At 42.2% G+C, this 18,572-nt stretch overlaps 1 protein-coding gene across 1 annotated transcript in view; it reads right to left on the bottom strand.

Moving 5' to 3' along the window:
- Positions 1-18,572, bottom strand: part of vtnb (vitronectin b) — an 86,256-nt gene that overhangs the window by 26,503 nt on the left and 41,181 nt on the right. Inside the window, exons 4-5 of the mRNA XM_041894610.2 lie at positions 17,294-17,433; positions 1,517-1,673 (exon numbers count right to left, since the gene is read on the bottom strand). Of these exons, the coding sequence (XP_041750544.2) occupies positions 1,517-1,673; positions 17,294-17,433 (297 nt within the window). The remainder of the gene's footprint in view (positions 1-1,516; positions 1,674-17,293; positions 17,434-18,572) is intronic.

Genomic DNA, 18,572 nt, shown 5'->3' with positions numbered 1-18,572 from the left:
GTAAAATTAACTCTGTCCATAAGGTGTAGATAGTAAGTATAGACCGGAAGTAGAGGCCTGGGCATTGTTGCATTGTTGTTCACTAATTTACTCCAAGTAGGGAAAGGATGGTGGGGTTGAAAAGTAATAAAGGGGAATATATATATAAAAAAAAAAAAAACATGGGGGATTGGAAGTGATGCAGACAATTACATTGATAGAAGATACAATCTATCTGCAATATTAAGCTGATCCATCCCCACCCCAAATAAATAAATAAATAAATAAATAAATAAATAAAAAAAAGTAAAAAAAAAATATAAAATAAAATAAGAAAGAAGCCTCTGCTGTCAAAAAGAACCAAACTGCATGTCTTAACTTTGCCAGAGACCACCTGGACAAACCTGAAGGTTTCTGGAAGTCCATTCTCTTCGATGAGTCCAAAATTGACCTTTTTGGTCACAATCAACACCGCTATGTTTGGCGAAAACCCAACACTGCCTACCACCAAAATAACCTTATCCCAACAGTCAAGCATGGTGGGGGGAATGTCAAGATCTGGGGCTGCTTTTCCTCCTCTGGACCTGGACGACTCCACATCATTAAGGGAACCATGAATTCTGAGGTATACCAGGAGATTCTTGAACAGAATGTCAGGCCATCATTCAATTGGCTAAAGCTGGGCCGAAATGGGTCTTCCAACAAGACAACGACCCAAAGCATTCAAGCAAATCTACCAAAGAATGGCTCAGGAGAAAGAAGATTTGTGTTTTGGATTGGCTAAGTCAATGTCCTGACCTAAATCCAATCGAGATGCTGTGGCAGGACCTGAAGCGGGCAGTTCATGCCAGACACCCCTCAAACCTCACTCAATTGGCTGAGTTCTGTAAGGAGGAGTGGGCAAAAATCCCTCAAAACAGAGGTCAGAGACTGATTACTGGCTATAGGAGACATTTAGTTCAAGTTATCGCTACTAATTGAGGTGCCACAAGCTATTGACTGAAGGGGTACACATATGTTTGCACACATCAAATCCGAGTTTATGTAAATAAACAATGAAAATATCATATTATTTTGTTTCTGTCATTTACTTGGAATGTCTTTATTATGAATTGGGGTTTAGATGAGGATTTTATGTTTATTTGAATATTTTATAGCAAAAATAATGACCAGCCCTGTAGGGTTCACATACTTTCAAGCAGCACTGTATATTATATAATTATTTATGTATTTTTGACCAGAGGAAAGAGTGTCTCCTACTGGACCTCCAAATCCACTTTGCCGTGACCTAACAAATGTTCTGGGAACTTTCACAGAACCAGTTTGGGTTTTCTGGGAAGTCAGTTCAAGTCAAGTGATTAATCCCCTCAAGGGTTTCACCACAGTACACTATGTTTCAAGTGTTTCACACATTACCAGTATACTGGGCACACACTGGTTGAATCAACATTGTTTCCTTGTCATTTCAATGAAATTAAGCTGAACTAATGTGGACTAGACCTTGAATTGACGTCTGTGCCCAGTGGGTGTATGTTACCTTTGAAGAAGTAGACCTTCTCTTTGCCATGGTGACTGGGTGCTGGTATGGCGAAGGCTGCGTCGACGTCAGATGGAACCTTCTCAAACCCTACAGAGATGTCCCGAGGGTAATCATCATCCAAAACATCATCCTCAAAACGCCAATACTTATTTCCCTGAGAGGAGACAAGTGAAAGCAAAGCAAAGCAATGAGTCTTAAAGGGGAATGGAAACACTTTAGGAAGTAAATCTAAGCAAAGAGATGAATTCAATCCACTAATACTAAACATGTGCATTTAACATAAAAACATCTCTATATTTAGTATTTTGATCATCGACAAGGTTTATTTGAGCTAAGGTCAGCGGCATTTTAAATTGCCATAGTAACGACTGACGCCAGTGCGTCACTGGCAGGAATCAGCTAATTGTCTGTGGTATTGAGTTTTTGCGTGGAGAGTGAATCGAAGAGAGTGAGGTTAGGAGCGGACAACAAGATGGCAACAACAAGTAGAAATTCAAACATGAACTGTATAGCGTCAGGCTGTATGAATTGGCTCCAAAAAAATCCCTCGGTAAGCTACCATCGGCTGCCCAAGGACCCACTACTTTTGAAGAAGTGGCTCCATGTCCTGAAGAGAAAGGACGTGCCAGCTCGAGCTAGCAGGATCTGCAGACAGCACTTCGCAGATAAAGGGCACTTTCGATGCGGCAACTGGGGAGTTTCCGAATGGAAAGGAGTCATAGGCCTACGTTGAAGCCCTCTGCTTGCGCCTCCATTTTAAATGTCGAGGGTTATGGTGTAGGGGTTACCGACCATCATCAACATCGCTGACTTCGGAGTCTAGCAAAAGCCAAACTGAACGGAGGAGGCGACGTGAGTCAATGGAGGCTGAGGTAACATTAACTGGTCATGAGTCATGACTGTTGTTGGACTAGGCTAGCGTTAGAGACTGGATAACTTTGTTGCAACTCTAGTTGAAGGTAACTAGCTAATTGCGTCTGAAGTGTTTTGTGTAACACCCCCCAGCAAATAAAGTTAGCAAGCAACTGAACTGCAACTAAAATTGCAACACAGGTTCTCCGTGTAGCCCTGTTATTGGGTTGTTACTGTAGCTAGCTTCCACCTCATATAGTCAAGTACTGTAATACATTTTGTTGACAGATTTGTTTTTGGAATGTTTTGTTAGCTCCACTTCATTTAGCTAGACTGAAGTTGACATAGCTAATGTTTGCTGAAAAATAAATGTCCCTGTATTTGCTGTGTGTGTGTTGATAAAGCATACAAGACAGGTAGCTTGTTAACGCTAACTGATATATTTGGGTTCAGTTGTCTTAACAAAACGTTTGTTTGTTTTCAGGATGACATCTTCATTCCTGAAAGGGTTTTCATCCTGGAGGGGACTGTGCAGGAGGAGGCAGAGGAGGTACACGCAAATCCATGTTATTTCTAAGGCTATTGTTTATTTCAAGACACAATCTGTCATCCCTGAGGCCATTTTGGATCGAAAATGGACAATATACAGTATATGCAGTGATTCTTGAATATAACTATAGCCTAATAGATGCCTTAATTGTTTTCTACTGTAGTATCTGAGGAATTATGACTTTGCTAACGTTTTCAAATGGAACCTGAGAGGAGGTTTATTCAGCTTAGAGGGAGTAGTTTAGAGGGACACACCATAGAACAGAGGAAGTCTGTTGTGTGGAGACAGGGGATTGGTCTGTAGGGGAACACCCATATCAGATTACATAGAATATATACCACAGTTGGGACAAAGGACGACAGAATAATCAGATTTGAGATGGGGCGATTATTCTCCAGGTATCTGCAGGTATCTGTAAATCGACGCTGTAACCCATTGTTATGAATAAACCTTTATGATGAAAATACAGCGTCAGCGGGTTCTCCTTGGTCACACAGCATAATTAGCAACGTTTACTCGACACAACAAAATGGCGACGAGGAATTTGGACGAATTGCGTTTTTCTCAGCGTTCCATTCATGGGCGCCGAGCTGACTTTCGCTCCAGAGTCCGGCAGATAAGGGTGAGTTTTCTCGCCACTTTGTGCTCTGGTCAGTTCGTGTGTCGGCGTTGAATGAATGCACCGTTAAAGAACTTGCGTGTGTGCTTTGCTGATATGCTGTGGGATAGGAGTCCGTTCTAAATTTGTTTGCGCTGGTAAAAAACGCAAAAAGGGGGGAGTATCTATAACTATTGAAGAATGAAGATAAGGCCAGGAACTAAGATAAATGTGTATAACTTAGAACCATTGCGAATCTATGGAAAAGCCCTCGTAAGGAGGCGATCATTATGATGGGCCAAAAATCCTAAAACCACGTTAGGTGTAGTTAGGTGAGTCCAGGGGACTTGAGGCTGTGGTATATATATTTGATTGCAAGTTACCTCTCAGCATGTGGTTGACAAATCATTTGGTTGACGTGACCGCTCATTGAATTTCCGGGGGACCTCGTGGTAGCATAAATTTAGGAACAAAGGAATTATACGGCGCAATGGAGGTAAATGCTACATGCTACATGATAAATGCTACATGATAAATGCTACATGCTACATGCTACTTGTTACCTTAGGGGTCCATACGAATGGTTTAAGCCTCTAAAATTGTCTATAGAATAGTGTAGGATTTGTGTCCTATGGTTTGTGAGCTCTGTTAAGTGTTATTGTTTGTCTATGAGGGGTAAAAGAGAGGAAGTACAGCGGGACTGTTAACTTTCTGTTGTCTGGCTTGGAGAGAGCTGGGAGAGAGCTCCGTCCACTGTGAAATCGTATTGATGTTTGAACTACGCATGCGCGTGATTTTATGAGTCTAGAGTTACGTAGGGGTAAATATGCCACTCCTCTGCCTACACTCCTCTGCGGGGAGATACAGACAAACAAAGAGATAGAGATTTAGAGGCTAATAGTGTATTCTGATTGTTACATCGGCTGTTGTTTGAAGATTAAACTGTTTTCTTGAGACCTATCGAATTGATAAACTAGAGATATGTCGACGGATTAAAAAATAAAAATAATTAAATAAATAAAATAAAATGTTATTGAGCTATTTATACGATTCCTGAGTTAATTCTTAGCGCGAATGTGAACGGAGGAGTATTGATATGTTGTAATAACTCAGGGAGTGCAGTGAGTGCATAAACTACTAAATTCGTGTCTGTTTCTTTGTTATTCTGTCATATGAGAGATGATAAGAGGAAGGAGGAGAGAGAGAGAGAGCGGAAGTGCTGACATGTACATCACGCGACAGGGTGTGACGCGACAGAGTCTGCTGCAACAGGATCAAGTCAAAAACTAAGGCTAGTACTGTTCTATTTACAAAAACCTACCTTCCCATACAGGATATTTTGTGTGCCTAGCATATTTGATGTTATGACAATTTGACAAGGACTTGGCAAAAGACTGATCAATTGATGAAAATAAGAAGTGCGTATTGGAGCTTTTGTGCATGAGTGGGTTTGATTAGATATGAGGGGAATCGAGTAATGACATTATTCTGTAAAATTAAGGTAATTGGGTGCTTATTAAGCAATGGGGTTTATGAGTATTGTAGTGTTGCTGGATTACAGGTATTTTCTTTTTTGGATTGCTCTGAAGTTGACTACTTTCCTTTACTTTTCCTGATTGGATGTGGTAAGATTGCCACTAATCAATAGTTTGGTAAAATAAAATGAACAAATGAATAAATTGATGAATAAATTAATTGATTAATTAATAAATTTGGGGTAAAAAAAGTAAAAAAAAGGGACCTATAGGCTATATAGTCTAAAATAGAAATAATTCACAATAAAGGAATATAAAATAGTTGTTACAATGGGGGAAAAAGGACATCAGAACTATGAAAGTAATTACACCTGTTGATATAGTTGAAAATAGTAAACCTTGCAATACCATTAACTAAAGGTTATCTGGAAAAGGGAATAAAAGTTGGCCTGACATTGAACAACCATAGCTAGTGGAAGGGAATTTTAACCCTGATGTCATCAACATGATGAAAGTGATTGAATAATAGAGAGAGGAAAAGCAGAAACGACCATAAAGATGAATCCAAAACTCCAAAAGTAGGAAGAAAACCGAGATGTCTGTAAACTAAGAGTGGAATGAGGTTCAGGAAGATGGAACTTGAAGATGAAGAAGATGATGATGATGATGATCAGAGTGATTGAGAAGAGATCATGGGTGGATATGACTCTGTGATTAGAAGGAAGTTGGCAAGAGGAAAGAAGAAGGATACTAGAGATTCGATCTCTGAGGAAAGTGAAGATGAAGACAGCGATGAAGATTTTGAGATTAAAGGTGCTTTATGTTCAAGAGGATTTTATTCTACAATGATTAGCAAAGAAGAAATAGAAATAGATATAGACTGATGGGTATTATGCCTGGATAAGGGGAATAATTTAGAAGAGACAACGAGAACTGGAACAACAACTCAAGAAGATACAGAAGAGAGGAAAAACTGCTGAGAAAAGGATCTCATGAATTGGAGGAGAAGAATAATACATAGAGGAAAGGAAAGAGAGCACCAGTAAGAAGATGATATCTCGAGGAAAATTTAGAATATAAGCCTTTGAAGAATACCGATATGTCAACAACAAGAAAGAACAGGACCAAGAAACTCTCAGAAAACTTGATGAAATACAACTGGGGGGAGAATAAGAAGGAGAAGAAAAGCTTTGGTTATGAAGAATTAGTGTGCACCAAATCAACAATCACTGCTACAGCTTCAACTGAACAAGGTCAAATGCAATTGTACCAGCCACAACTAGTGGTACAAGTTGTTTCATATCCATAGATAGTTTCTGGAAAGAAAGAATTTCAGAGGAAGATACAGGAGCAAGTGAAGATCATCTGGAGGACAGGTGAACCCTTATAGGGACAAGGAGCAAGGATTCTAGGGATGCCCAGAAGATCCGAAAGGGGGGTGTCAGCTGGTAGCACCAATTAGGGAAAAAGATCCAACAATTGAAGTGAAAACAAAGGACTATGAGAAGTGATGGTGAATAGCGGAACTGCTTTTATCTGTGTTCAGCCTGAAGAGGTTACACATCTCACTATGTAAAATCAACTAATTAGGATAGGGATTTGAGGGAGTAAAACAGCTGATTCCTCTTAAGGAACCAATTGAGCTCTGCTATAAAAATCAAAGAGAAAATTACAATACCCATACTGGTATCAGAACATATACCTATTGCATTGTTGGGAAGAGATGCATTGTGTAAGTTGAACTGTACAATAAGATGTACACCAGACGGCTGTCTGGTAGAAGATTATAAAGGAGTAGGGTTTTTGGGAATTATATTTGCTTGAAAAGATTATATCATAGGAAGGAGGACAATCTGTCTGAAAAATAATGTTAAAAGGGGGTGACTGTTATTCTTGGTTACATTCCTACACCAAGAGATTTCAAACTAGGCTAAAAGATGCTCAATCGTTTGCCAAGTCTGTGTGTAAAGAAGTCATAAGTAGGTGGGGACTTCCCGGTCACATATTTTAAAATTAGTGGGAAAGGATTTTGTGAATAAATCAGTGAAATGGTTTTTCTAAAATTAGTGGGAAAGGAATTTGTGGATAACTCAGTGAAATGGTTTTTGAAAAAGTTAGGAGAAAAGTCAGATTAAAAAGTTAGGAAAACTAGGGTTGAAGGAACTCTAGGACAGTAAGCTAAGTTTCAATGTTAGTAGTAAGAGAGAGAGAACAGTGGTGAAGGGAAATTTAGAGTTCAGTGGGAAGATAGATATGGTAGGAGTTTAGATCTATTAGGAGCAGTTGCATTGAGAAAGTATGCGTTGCTGAATGATAAGAGAAGATTGAGGGTGATTGTAGTATCTATGTTTACAATTCCCAGCAGGAAGATCAAGGTGATTATAAGTATTTTTTATAATCAGCAGTTTGAAAGTGAGGGATTAGAGTTGGGATTGAGAGTTAATGTAGTGACACTAGTGGTGATAGATGGAAATACAAGTAAAGAGTTCAAAGCCTTGGGGAAAATAGATTAAACAACAACAATGACATCAACACTTCAGCATATTATAACAATAGTGAGAAGCAATTTAACTCTTTCAACATTGACAGTTATTAAAGCTATAAATATATCACATTTGATTACAAGGGAGCCAATCGCTCCAGCACCAATTTTAGAGGAAAAGACTGTTATTAGGGTTAGGATGGGTGATACAGCTCATCTTCCTTGTAGATGTGAGAGAAGGAATGTGTAGAGGTGAGATTCCTCTCATGTGGAGAGAAGTTTTGAATGGTAATGTGACTATTGGGGGATTTTAGAAACATCTGGGGTTTGTGGTGATAAAGCGTATATATTCTTACCTATGGATGGATAGGATGTTGTTACATGTTGAAGTTGAAGCTTCCATATAAGGTTTAAAATTAAAAGAGGGGAAGAAAGGGACATAGATAAATCTGATTATGAAAGAGAGAAGTTTCATAGTCTGGGAAGCCTACCATTGGAGGATAAGTCTAAGAGAGAAGTGGGGATTTTTTCCATGGTGTGGTGTAAATTTGGGGAGATAACATAGATAATATTACCTATAATTTGAAGAGTTTTGCGAATGAAACGATAAGAGGGTTTAACCTTCTGTCAAGACTCAAAGGAGTATTGATAGATAGATATCAATTTTGATTATCCGATCGTTTTTCAAATGTTTTTAAATATTAGGGTGATTTTAGTATTTTGTTATGAATCAAAGGGTGGGAAATAGAATGTGATTCATTTTATATATCATTTTTATATTCTTAGTTGATATTGATGTTTTAATTTGAATGTGTTGTTTTGCAAAAGATACTGTTTGGTCTTTTCTTTTCTTCCAGAAGCATATGGGGGAATATGTAGAGATTAAAATACTCAAACAAGGACAATATGAAGGGACAATATGAAAGGAGAATATGAAGGAACAAGGAAGGTGTGGAAATGTTCAGAGTCCATCATCGACGATGCATTGGAAGTCGACACTGCTGAGGAGATGAAGTGTAGTGGACTACATTCCAGTGTCTGCAATGATATATAGACATATTTGCATGTGTAATACATAATTTGTGTCATATTCTTTGGTATTAATTTTTGTAGAATGATATTTGCTGTTATTGGGTACATGTGGGGATCTCAGATGTTTTTGTTTATTTCGTGAATGCTTAGGGATATGGAGTCTAGGCAGGGATAGAGAGAATCCACAGGAGGGTTCGATGGGTCGACCAGCCTGAGTGTGGACGTTTTGGATTGCATTTTGTTTGCTGGGGCTTTCATGTGTATTTAATTGCATCATAGTTTCAAATGCATTGATAAAGATTTATGAATTGATCTGGAGTACTTAAGTGGTTGCCTGGGGCAGAGGGGCCATGAGAGAATTTTACTGTCTTGATTGATGGATGGATATTTGGAAAGAAGGCTGCCAGACAGGTTTTTCGCTCTCACACTCCATAGAGATTTGTTCATATCTAATAGAAATGTATTCACACTCCATAGAGATTTGTTCATATTTCATAGAAAGGTATTTACACTCCATAGAAACATGTGTTTTTGGTTTATTGTTAAAGGTACTCAATAAGATAAATTGTTACTTGTCATAATCCTATTCTTTTTGTTTTCGAGACTTAATTTGTCTCGAAGGGGGGAATGTAGTATCTGAGGAATTATGACTTTGCTAACGTTTTCAAATGGAACCTGAGAGGAGGTTTATTCAGCTTAGAGGGAGTAGTTTAGAGGGACACACCATAGAACAGAGGAAGTCTGTTGTGTGGAGACAGGGGATTGGTCTGTAGGGGAACACCCATATCAGATTACATAGAATATATACCACAGTTGGGACAAAGGACGACAGAATAATCAGATTTGAGATGGGGCGATTATTCTCCAGGTATCTGCAGGTATCTGTAAATCGACGCTGTAACCCTTTGTTATGAATAAACCTTTATGATGAAAATACAGCGTCAGCGGTTCTCCTTGGTCTCACAGCATAATTAGCAACGTTTACTCGACACAACACTACCAACAGGAAAGAACGGTTAGTACAGCATGCCAAACTGACCCCTGGGTGCCAGAGTGTTCCTGTGGTGCGGTGGAGAAGAGGTCCACCGGGACCATCACTAAAGAGCACGAGGCCCAGCTAGATTGTGCTCACAACCATCAGTATACAACCAAGTCCTGCCCCTATACACCACAAATGGAGCTGACGGAGAGCGAGATCAGTGAAGACCATAACTCGCTGTATGAACCTGAGAGCTCAGAATCACAATCATCACAGTGCGAGCCAAGATATACTATCAATCACTTTGGGGAAGCGGGCAGGTGTTTCGAAAATGGAGAAGGAGCAGGCTATTCAACAGTGAATTCAAAGATACACCCATCCATAAAGGGAAGCGGTGTGGAATTGTTTTTCCACAGATTTTTTTTACCAGTTTCAACGGATGTGCTACCTTGTCCCAGACCTGCTGTTTCGACTCTCTCGCTCAACCTATGAATGCTCAGCTATGAAAAGCCAACTGACATTTGCTCCTGAGGTGTTGAACTGTTGCACCCTCTATAACCACTGTGGTTATTATTTTGATGTAAAAAGGGCTTTTGTAAAATACATTTGATTGATTGATTGTTTGCTGTGCTGCATGCTGTGTTTTCACTAACTGTCTGAGTGATGGGACATTTTTATAGTATCTGTAACATATTTTGGTGTGTATTTAATCTGCATCTTAACTTCTTAAAGTGGCAATCAGCAGTAGAAACAATAACAAAGTGTCTCCCTGCTCCTCTTTCGGTAAAAAGCTGAGGGATGGGGCTGGAGAAATGTAACCACTCTCAAATTCATAGACAGAGCTATAGATGCAGGGACTGACCATCCATGATATCAAATTGATAGCCTCAAAACATAGTTAAAATTATCTTGTGTTTGTTTACATTTTCTTTGTTTACAAACGCTGGAGTAAAACAAGCTTATATTTTAGGTTCTGATGGGGTACGACAGTTGAACTAAGCTCAGGCATTTATTGGTTAGATTAATCAAGAATCAATGGTTATATATAATTAATGTATGTACAAAAATTGATGTAGCAACTGCTGATTGCCCCTTTAAGGTATGCTACTGTTGTTTGTCTATTGATCTTGTGCATGAGCCAAAGACTTGCAATCACAAGCCTTTCATGTGAATCCTCTTCTTGTTTCATTGGAACTTGTAAAAACACCTTAATAACCCTGTAATTGACTATGTATTTTTGTAATCCTGTTTCTATGATCTGTTTCCACTACCATTTACCCAGTTTGCTTTGGATAAAGGTGTCTGCTAAATGGCATATATTATTAAAGTCTCATTTGACTCTACCAACTACCTGCCCAGTGTAGTTACCATTCCTTTCCAATAGATGGTAGCCAAAGATAGTTGAAGTCACTACTCTAGCAACAGGGACATGAGGTTAGTGCATGTTGAAAGTAGAGTTATCTTCAAAGCAAGTTTATCTGGTTACGCTTGAACCTGTTGTTATGGTTGACAAGCTAACCAATTTTTATATAAGGCGCAGGCAATAGGTCTATGTCTTGAAAAAATTACAGCAGGCTAGATTTACTAAATTAACTGGTTTTATTTGAAACTCAAACCCTACGTAAATGCCTTTGCTTCTGGGTTTGTGCGCCTTATGGAAGAAACGACACATGCAGGGATGACACGCTGTACACCTCGTCCAATTCTCCCTTGTGCCTATAGGGTGAACTGGCAATAAGCTGCCAGCCTGAATGCTCAGTAAACAAATTCACTAACTGGCGCCGACGAAGATGGCGGCCTCGCGACTAGCTCTTAGGAAACTTTGCAGAATATTTTTTTTTTGATGTATTGTTTTTTACATTATTAGCTCAGAAAGTGTTTTGCATCATTACATACAGCCGGGAAAAACTATTGGATATCAGAGCGGCGGTAACTCACCAGCATTACGACCAGGAATACGACTTTCCCGAAGCAGATCCTTTGTTTGCTCTCCCCAGGGCAACTGAACTGATTCCAGCGGCTGACCCAAAACATCGCCGGCGGAGGAGAGGCACTCGGAGCGGCCTGCTGATCCAACTTAGGAGGCGCGCACACCACCCACCGCTTCCAAGTATTCTACTCGCTAATGTTCAATCTTTGGTTAACAAAGTCGACGAACTACAGGCAAGGATTTCTTTCCAGAGAGACATCAAGGACTGTAACATACTCTGTTTCACGGAAACATGGCTCTCTTGGGATATTCTGTCGGAATCGATCCAGCCAGATGGGTTCTCAGTTCATCGCGCAGACAGGAATAAATATCTCTCCGGGAAACAGAAGGGCGGAGGTGTGTGTTTCATGATTAACAACTCATGGTGTAATTGTAGTAACATAGAGGAACTAGAGTCCTTCTGTTCACCAACCTAGAATATCTCACAATCAAATGCTGACCGTATTATCTCCCAAGATAATTTTCTTCGGTTATAGTCACGGCCGTGTATATCCCCCCTTCAAGCCGATACCACGACGGCCCAAAAAGAACTTCACTGGACCTTATGCAAACTGGAAACCACATATCCTGAGGCTGCATTTATTGTAGCTGGGGATTTTAACAAAGCAAATTTGAGGACTAGGCTGCCGAAGTTCTATCAACATATCGACTGTTGTACTCGCGCTGCTAAAATCCTCGACCATTGCTATTCAAACTTCCGGGATGGTTATAAGGCCCTCCCCCATCCTCCTTTTGGCAAATCTGACCACGACTCCATTTAGCTTCTCCCTTCCCATAGGCAGAAACTCAAACAGGAAGTACCCGTGCTAAGGACTATTCAACCCTGGTCTGACCAATCGGAATCCACGCTTCAAGATTGTTTTGGACTGGGAAATGTTCCGGGTAGCTTCCGAAAATAATTTAGACATATTGAGCTACAGTGACTGAGTTTATCAGGAAGTGTATAGGTGATGTTGTGCCCACTGTGACTATTAAAACCTACCCTAACCAGAAACCGTGGATAGACGGCAGCATTCGCGCAAATCTGAAACCGCGAACCACCGCATTCAACCATGGCAAGGTGACTGGGAATATGGCGGAATACAAACAGTGTAGCTACTCACTCCGCAAGGCAATTAAACTGGCAAAACATCAGTATAGAGACAAAGTGGAGTCGCAATTCAACGGCTCAGACACGAGACGTATGTGGCAGGGTCTACAGACAATCACAGACTACAAAATGAAAACCAGCCACATCGCAGACACTGACATCTCGCTTCCAGACAAGCTAAACACCTTCTTCGCCCGCTTTGAGGATAACACAGTGCCACTGACGAGGCCCACTACCAAGGACTGTGTCCTCTCCTTCTCCATGGCTGATGTGATTAAGACATTTAAGCATGTTAACCCCCGCAAGGCTGCCGGCCCAGACGGCATCCCTAGCCGCGTCCTCAGAGCATGTGCAGACCAGCTGGCTGGACATATTCAATCTCTCCCTTTCCCAGTCTGCTGTTCCCACATGCTTCAAGAGGGCCACCATTGTTCCTGTACCCAAGAAAGCAAAGGTAACTGAACTAAATGACTATCGCCCTGTAGCACTCACCTCTGTCATCATGAAGTGCTTTGAGAGACTAGTCAAGGATCATATCACCTCTACCTTACCTGTCACCCTAGACCAACTTCAATTTGCTTACCGCCCGAATAGATCCACGGACGATGCAATTGCCATCACACTGCACACTGCCCTATCCCATCTGGACAAGAGGAATACCTGTCACGCCCTGGCTCTGGGGACTCTTATATGTTGAGCCAGGGTGTGTAGGGTCTATGTTTTGTGTTCTATGTTCAGTTTCTAGTTCATGTGTTTTCTAGGTTGGCCGGGGTGGTTCTCAATCAGAGGCAATGAGAATCAGCTGTTGCTTGTTGTCTCTGATTGGGAACCATACTTAGGCAGCCTGTTGTGCACTTGTGTTTTGTGGGATCTTGTTCCGTGTAGGTTTGTGTTATTGACCGAGGACTTCACGTATCGTTTTGTTGTTTTGTGTATTATTGAAAAGTACCTATTAAAGTATGTACTCATATCACGCTGCGCCTTGGTCCACTCATTATGACGATCGTGACAGAAGATCCCACCAAAACAGGACCAAGCAGCGTTTCCAGGAGCAAACGCCGGGTAAGGAGCTGGAGAGGTTGTCGATGGCCCAGGTGGGCCAATGGTGGTCCTGGGAGGACATGTTCGCGGGTAAAGGGCCATGGGCTAAAGTTAAAGCCCTGGCGAGAGAGGAGGTACGGCGCCAACAGTGTCGTCGTCGGACAGACGAGAGGCACCCCCAAGACATTTTTTTGGGGGGGGCACACGACATGGACGACGGGGCTGCTGGAGGCAGATACAGGGCGAGTTTGTGGACGAGGAGAGAAGGCCACCGGGTTTGGGGGGCTGGAAGGGAGGTTGGCGGAGCCTAGAGGTAGAGCAGAGCCAACTCCCCATACTCAGGCTAGGCAGCGTGAGACTGGGCAGGTTCCGAGGTATGCGGAGCTGCGTACTGTGCCGCGAGTGGTCCGGCACAGTCCGGTATGTCCTGTGCGAGCACCTCGCACGTGTTGTGCTAAGGTGGGCATGCAGCCAGGACGGAGTGTGCCGGCTCAACGCTCGTGGCCTCCAGTACCCCTCCTCAGTCCCGGATATCCTGCGCCAGTGTCACGTGCTGTAGTGCCAGTACGAGTACACAGCCCTGTACGTCCTGTGCTGATGCCTCACACAGAGCGTGTAAAAATAGGCATTCAGCCAGGACGGGTTGTGTCAGCTCTTCGCTCCAGACCTCCAGTCCATATCCACAGCCCGGTCCGGCCCGTCCCTGCTCCCCGCACCAAGCCTGTGGTGCGCGTCGTCAGTCCGGCACAGCCCGTGCCTGTTTCACCGGTGCCTGGTCAGGTACCGGTCAGCTGCTCCACACTGGAGCCTAAGCAATCCGCTCCACCGATGTCCAGTCCAGCTCCAGCCAGCGGGACCAGACCAGGGGCGCTACGGGGGGGTTGTAAAAGGGTGGTGGTCACGCCCGGAGCCGGATCCGCCTCCGAGGCAGAATGCCCACCCGGCCCCTCCCCTGTTGGGTTTATGTTGGCGCGGTCACAGTCTTTGTGGGATCTTGTTCCGTGTAGGTTTGTGTTATTGACCGAGGACTTCACGTATCGTTTTGTTGTTTTGTGTATTATTGAAAAGTACCTATTCAAGTATGTACTCATATCACGCTGCGCCTTGGTCCACTTATTATGACGATCGTGACAATACCTATGTAAGAATGCTGTTCATTGACTATTGCTCAGCATTCAACACCATAGTACCCTCCAAGCTCATCATTAAGCTCGAGGCCCTGGGTCTGAACCCCGCCCCGTGCAACTGGGTCCTGGACTTCCTGACGGGCCGCCCCCAGGTGGTGAAGGTAGGTAACAACATCTCCACTTTGCTGATCCTCAACACTAGGGCCCCACAAGGGTGCGTGCTTAGCCCCCTCCTGTACTCCATGTTCACCCATGACTGCGTGGCCAAGCACGCCTCCAACTCAATCATCAAGTTTGCAGACAACACAACAGTAGTAGGCTTGATTACCAACAATGACGAGACCGCCTACAGGGAGGAGGTGAGGGCTCTGGGAGTTGTGGTGCCAGGAAAATAACCTCTCACTCAACATCAACAAAACAAAGGAGATGATCGCGGACTTCAGGAAACAGCAGAGGGTGCACCCCCCTATCCACATCGACGGGACCGCAGTGGAGAAGGTGGAAAGCTTCAAGTTCCTTGGCGTACACATCAACGACAAACTGAAATGGTCCACCCACGCAGGCAGTGTGGTGAAGAAGGCACAACAGAGCCTCTTCAACCTCAGGAGGCGGAAGAAATTTGGCTTATCTAAAACCCTCACAAACTTTTACAGATGCACAAATGAGAGCATCATGTCAGGCTGTATCACCGCCTGGTACGGCAACTGCACTGCCTACAACCGCAGGGCTCTACAGATGGGTCTGCCGAACGCATTACCGGGGGCAAACTACCCACCCTCCAAGACACATACAGCACCCGATGTCACAGGAAGGCCAAAAAGATCATCAAGGACATCAACCACCCGAGCCACTGCCTGTTCACCCGCTATCATCCAGAAGGCGAGGTCAGTACAGGTGCATCAAAGCTGGGACCAAGAAAATGAAAAACAGCTTCTATCTCAAGGCCATCAGACTGTTAAATCGCCATCACTAGCACATTAGAGGCTGCTGCTGCCTATTAAAATCACTGGCCACTTTAAGAAATGGAACACTAGTCACTTTAATAATGTTTACATATCTTGCACTACTCATCTCATATGTATATACTGCATTCTATTCTATAATATTACTCTGTATCTTAGTCCATGCCGCTCTGTCATTGCTTGTCCATGTATGTATATATTCTTAAATCACATTCCTTACTTTTTTTTGTGTATTGGGTATATGTTGTGAAGGTGTTAGATATTACTGCACTGTCGGAGCTAGAAGCACAAGCATTTCGCTACACCCGCTATAACATCTGCTAAACACGTGTATCTGACAAATAAAATGTGATTTGAAGAAAAGTTAATCTGATACTGAAACTAAATCACAATGTATTTATAATGAGCTTGCCCCATTATTGGTTAGAATGAGATTTCATGAATCATGATGCTGTCTGTGATTCGAACTCAGGTCGTCTAATCAAAAGGTGAATGTGTTACCATAGCACCAAACAGAGCTGGTGATAAACATCGTTAGAGGTCACTGATTATATATATTGAGCACCTACCCACTACTGATGTTAGCTTTAATTTTATAATTTTATCATATTTAATCAATTATTTAACTGGCATACCGGCTGCTGACTGGTCGAGTAACCTCTTCTGGCAGGAAGTCCTTCATAAGGATTAGCGACACTTCCAATAAATACATCGCCTTTCAGACAGACTGACAGGAACCTCCGCTGGGATTTTGTGCTGTATCGCCACCATCTCTCTACAACACACACGCTCATACTCTCTAGCTATTATCTGGCAGCATCCGCACTCACACCAGTTTGTGTCACCACTACGCCGACACTGTAGCTGAGGTGTTTCAGGCAGCATATCTGTGTTGTTACTGCTACGAGAACGAACTCTCTGATCTGGGGCAACGATCAGCTCAAACAAGAACGGCTTCATTAGGTTTATTGGCTCCCTAACTAACATTATTTTATTCTCTGTAATAAACGCATTCTCAGACTCAGAGCTACTCTGTAAATTCAGCCATTTTTGGGAGTTCCAAAATTTTCTCTCCTGCCAGTGACGCAACAATGGCAATATGGCGATTTACAGTTACAGTTAGCTGGCGTTCTAAATCCTAGTGTTTCCATTCCCCTTTTAATCAAACTAGATAGTCAACATCAGTTTCACAGGCCATATTTTCCTGTTCATTTGGGATTGATTGCAGCAGACTTCAGGTCAACTTTAGACCAATGTTTCCCAAACCTCTCCTTCAGTACCCCCAGCCAGCCCAGTTATTTCTCCTTAATACCAGAACTAGCATTCAACTAAAGTAGGGCTTGATGATTATGTGACCATTTGAATCAGCTGTGCTAGTTCTGGAATATATCAAAGCAGTGGACTGGCTGGGGGTACACGAGGAGAGGTTTGGGAAGCACTGCTTAACACTACTTTTGAGGTGTGAAAATGCCTGACATACTTTGACTTTGGGATAAACTATCCCTTTAACAGGACGCTGTGTCAGTGTTGTGAGTGATGGGGAATATATAGGATACTATGGCAATGTTATGAGTGGTGGGAAAGGTGGTAGCCTACCTTGAAAATGTAGGTCTTGCCCTGGCAGTTGATGCGAGTAAAGGCAGCGTCTATAGGTCCTCTGATGCCCCACTTGTCGTAGATCAGTTTGGGGTAACCAGGGACAACCGCCCTCTCATCGAGCTCGAAGAAATAATCACCTGTAGGAGACAGAGCATGTTTTCTCTCACCAGGACAGGGAGACAGAACAAGGCATAGAGAAGAAAGAATGGAGACAGTAAGAGAGAGAGAGAGAGAGAGAGAGAGAGAGAGAGAGAGAGAGAGAGAGAGAGAGAGAGAGAGAGAGAGAGAGAGAGAGAGAGAGAGAGAGAGAGAGAGAGAGAGAGAGAGAGAGAGAGAGAGAGAGAGAGAGAGAGAGAAAAGAGAGAGAAAAGGGGGAAAGAAAGTGAAACAGAGAAGCAGCGAGAAGGTAGACATAAAGAAGAAGATAGTGTAGGAGCCATTTTTAATGTTTTGTGTTCTATTCATTTCATCTTCATACCTCCCTATTCTTACCTGTTGTGCACCTGACTGCTCCCCCTTTATTTTGATTTGTCCGCTTTGGTTATACTGTATATGGCTGCCAGGGGACTGTGTGGGTGGGAACTAGTGTGCCTGGGAGCACAGAACATTTTCAACCATGCTCTTTTTGTTTGATTTTGTATTATTGAAAATAAAGTCTTCTTTTGTATTCCAATTTTTTTTATTGGATTGTGTGCATTGGAATTATCCTCAGGTCACTAGTAAGTAGCATTGATAACTTTTTGGGTATTTGCCAATACATTCAAGTTGAAATTTTAGCACTGGATTTCGCACGCTACTCTACTACGTTTGGAACACTTGTGATTCATGAATGAATGCCCAAGTGCTAATGAATTGATTAAGAGACAATGAATGGATGTGCAGAGCTATCTGCCGAAGCAATCACTTAAAGCAAATAAGTTGTTGCTTGTTTGCCTCTCAGAGGGTTCACTGCTGTGTATGTACAGTTGAAGTCAGAAGTTTATATACACTTAGGTTGGAGTCATTAAAACTCATTTCTCAACCACTCCACAAATTTATTGTTAACAAACTATAGTTTTGGCAAGTTGGTAAGGACATCTACTTTGTGCATGACACAAGTAATTTTTCCAACAATTGTTTACAGACAGATTATTTAACTTATAATTCACTGTATCACAATTCCAGTGGGTCAGAAGTTTACATGCACTAAATTGACTGTGCCTTTAAACAGCTTGGAAAATTCCAGAAAAGAATGTCATGGCTTTAGAAGCTTCTGATAGGATAATTGACATAATTT

The sequence above is a fragment of the Coregonus clupeaformis genome, chromosome 13 (genome assembly GCF_020615455.1).
Source record: "Coregonus clupeaformis isolate EN_2021a chromosome 13, ASM2061545v1, whole genome shotgun sequence".
In the NCBI taxonomy this organism is placed as follows: domain Eukaryota; kingdom Metazoa; phylum Chordata; class Actinopteri; order Salmoniformes; family Salmonidae; genus Coregonus; species Coregonus clupeaformis.
Note: the sequence above shows the minus strand (reverse complement) of the source record. Positions and strands in the feature narration are given on the sequence as shown.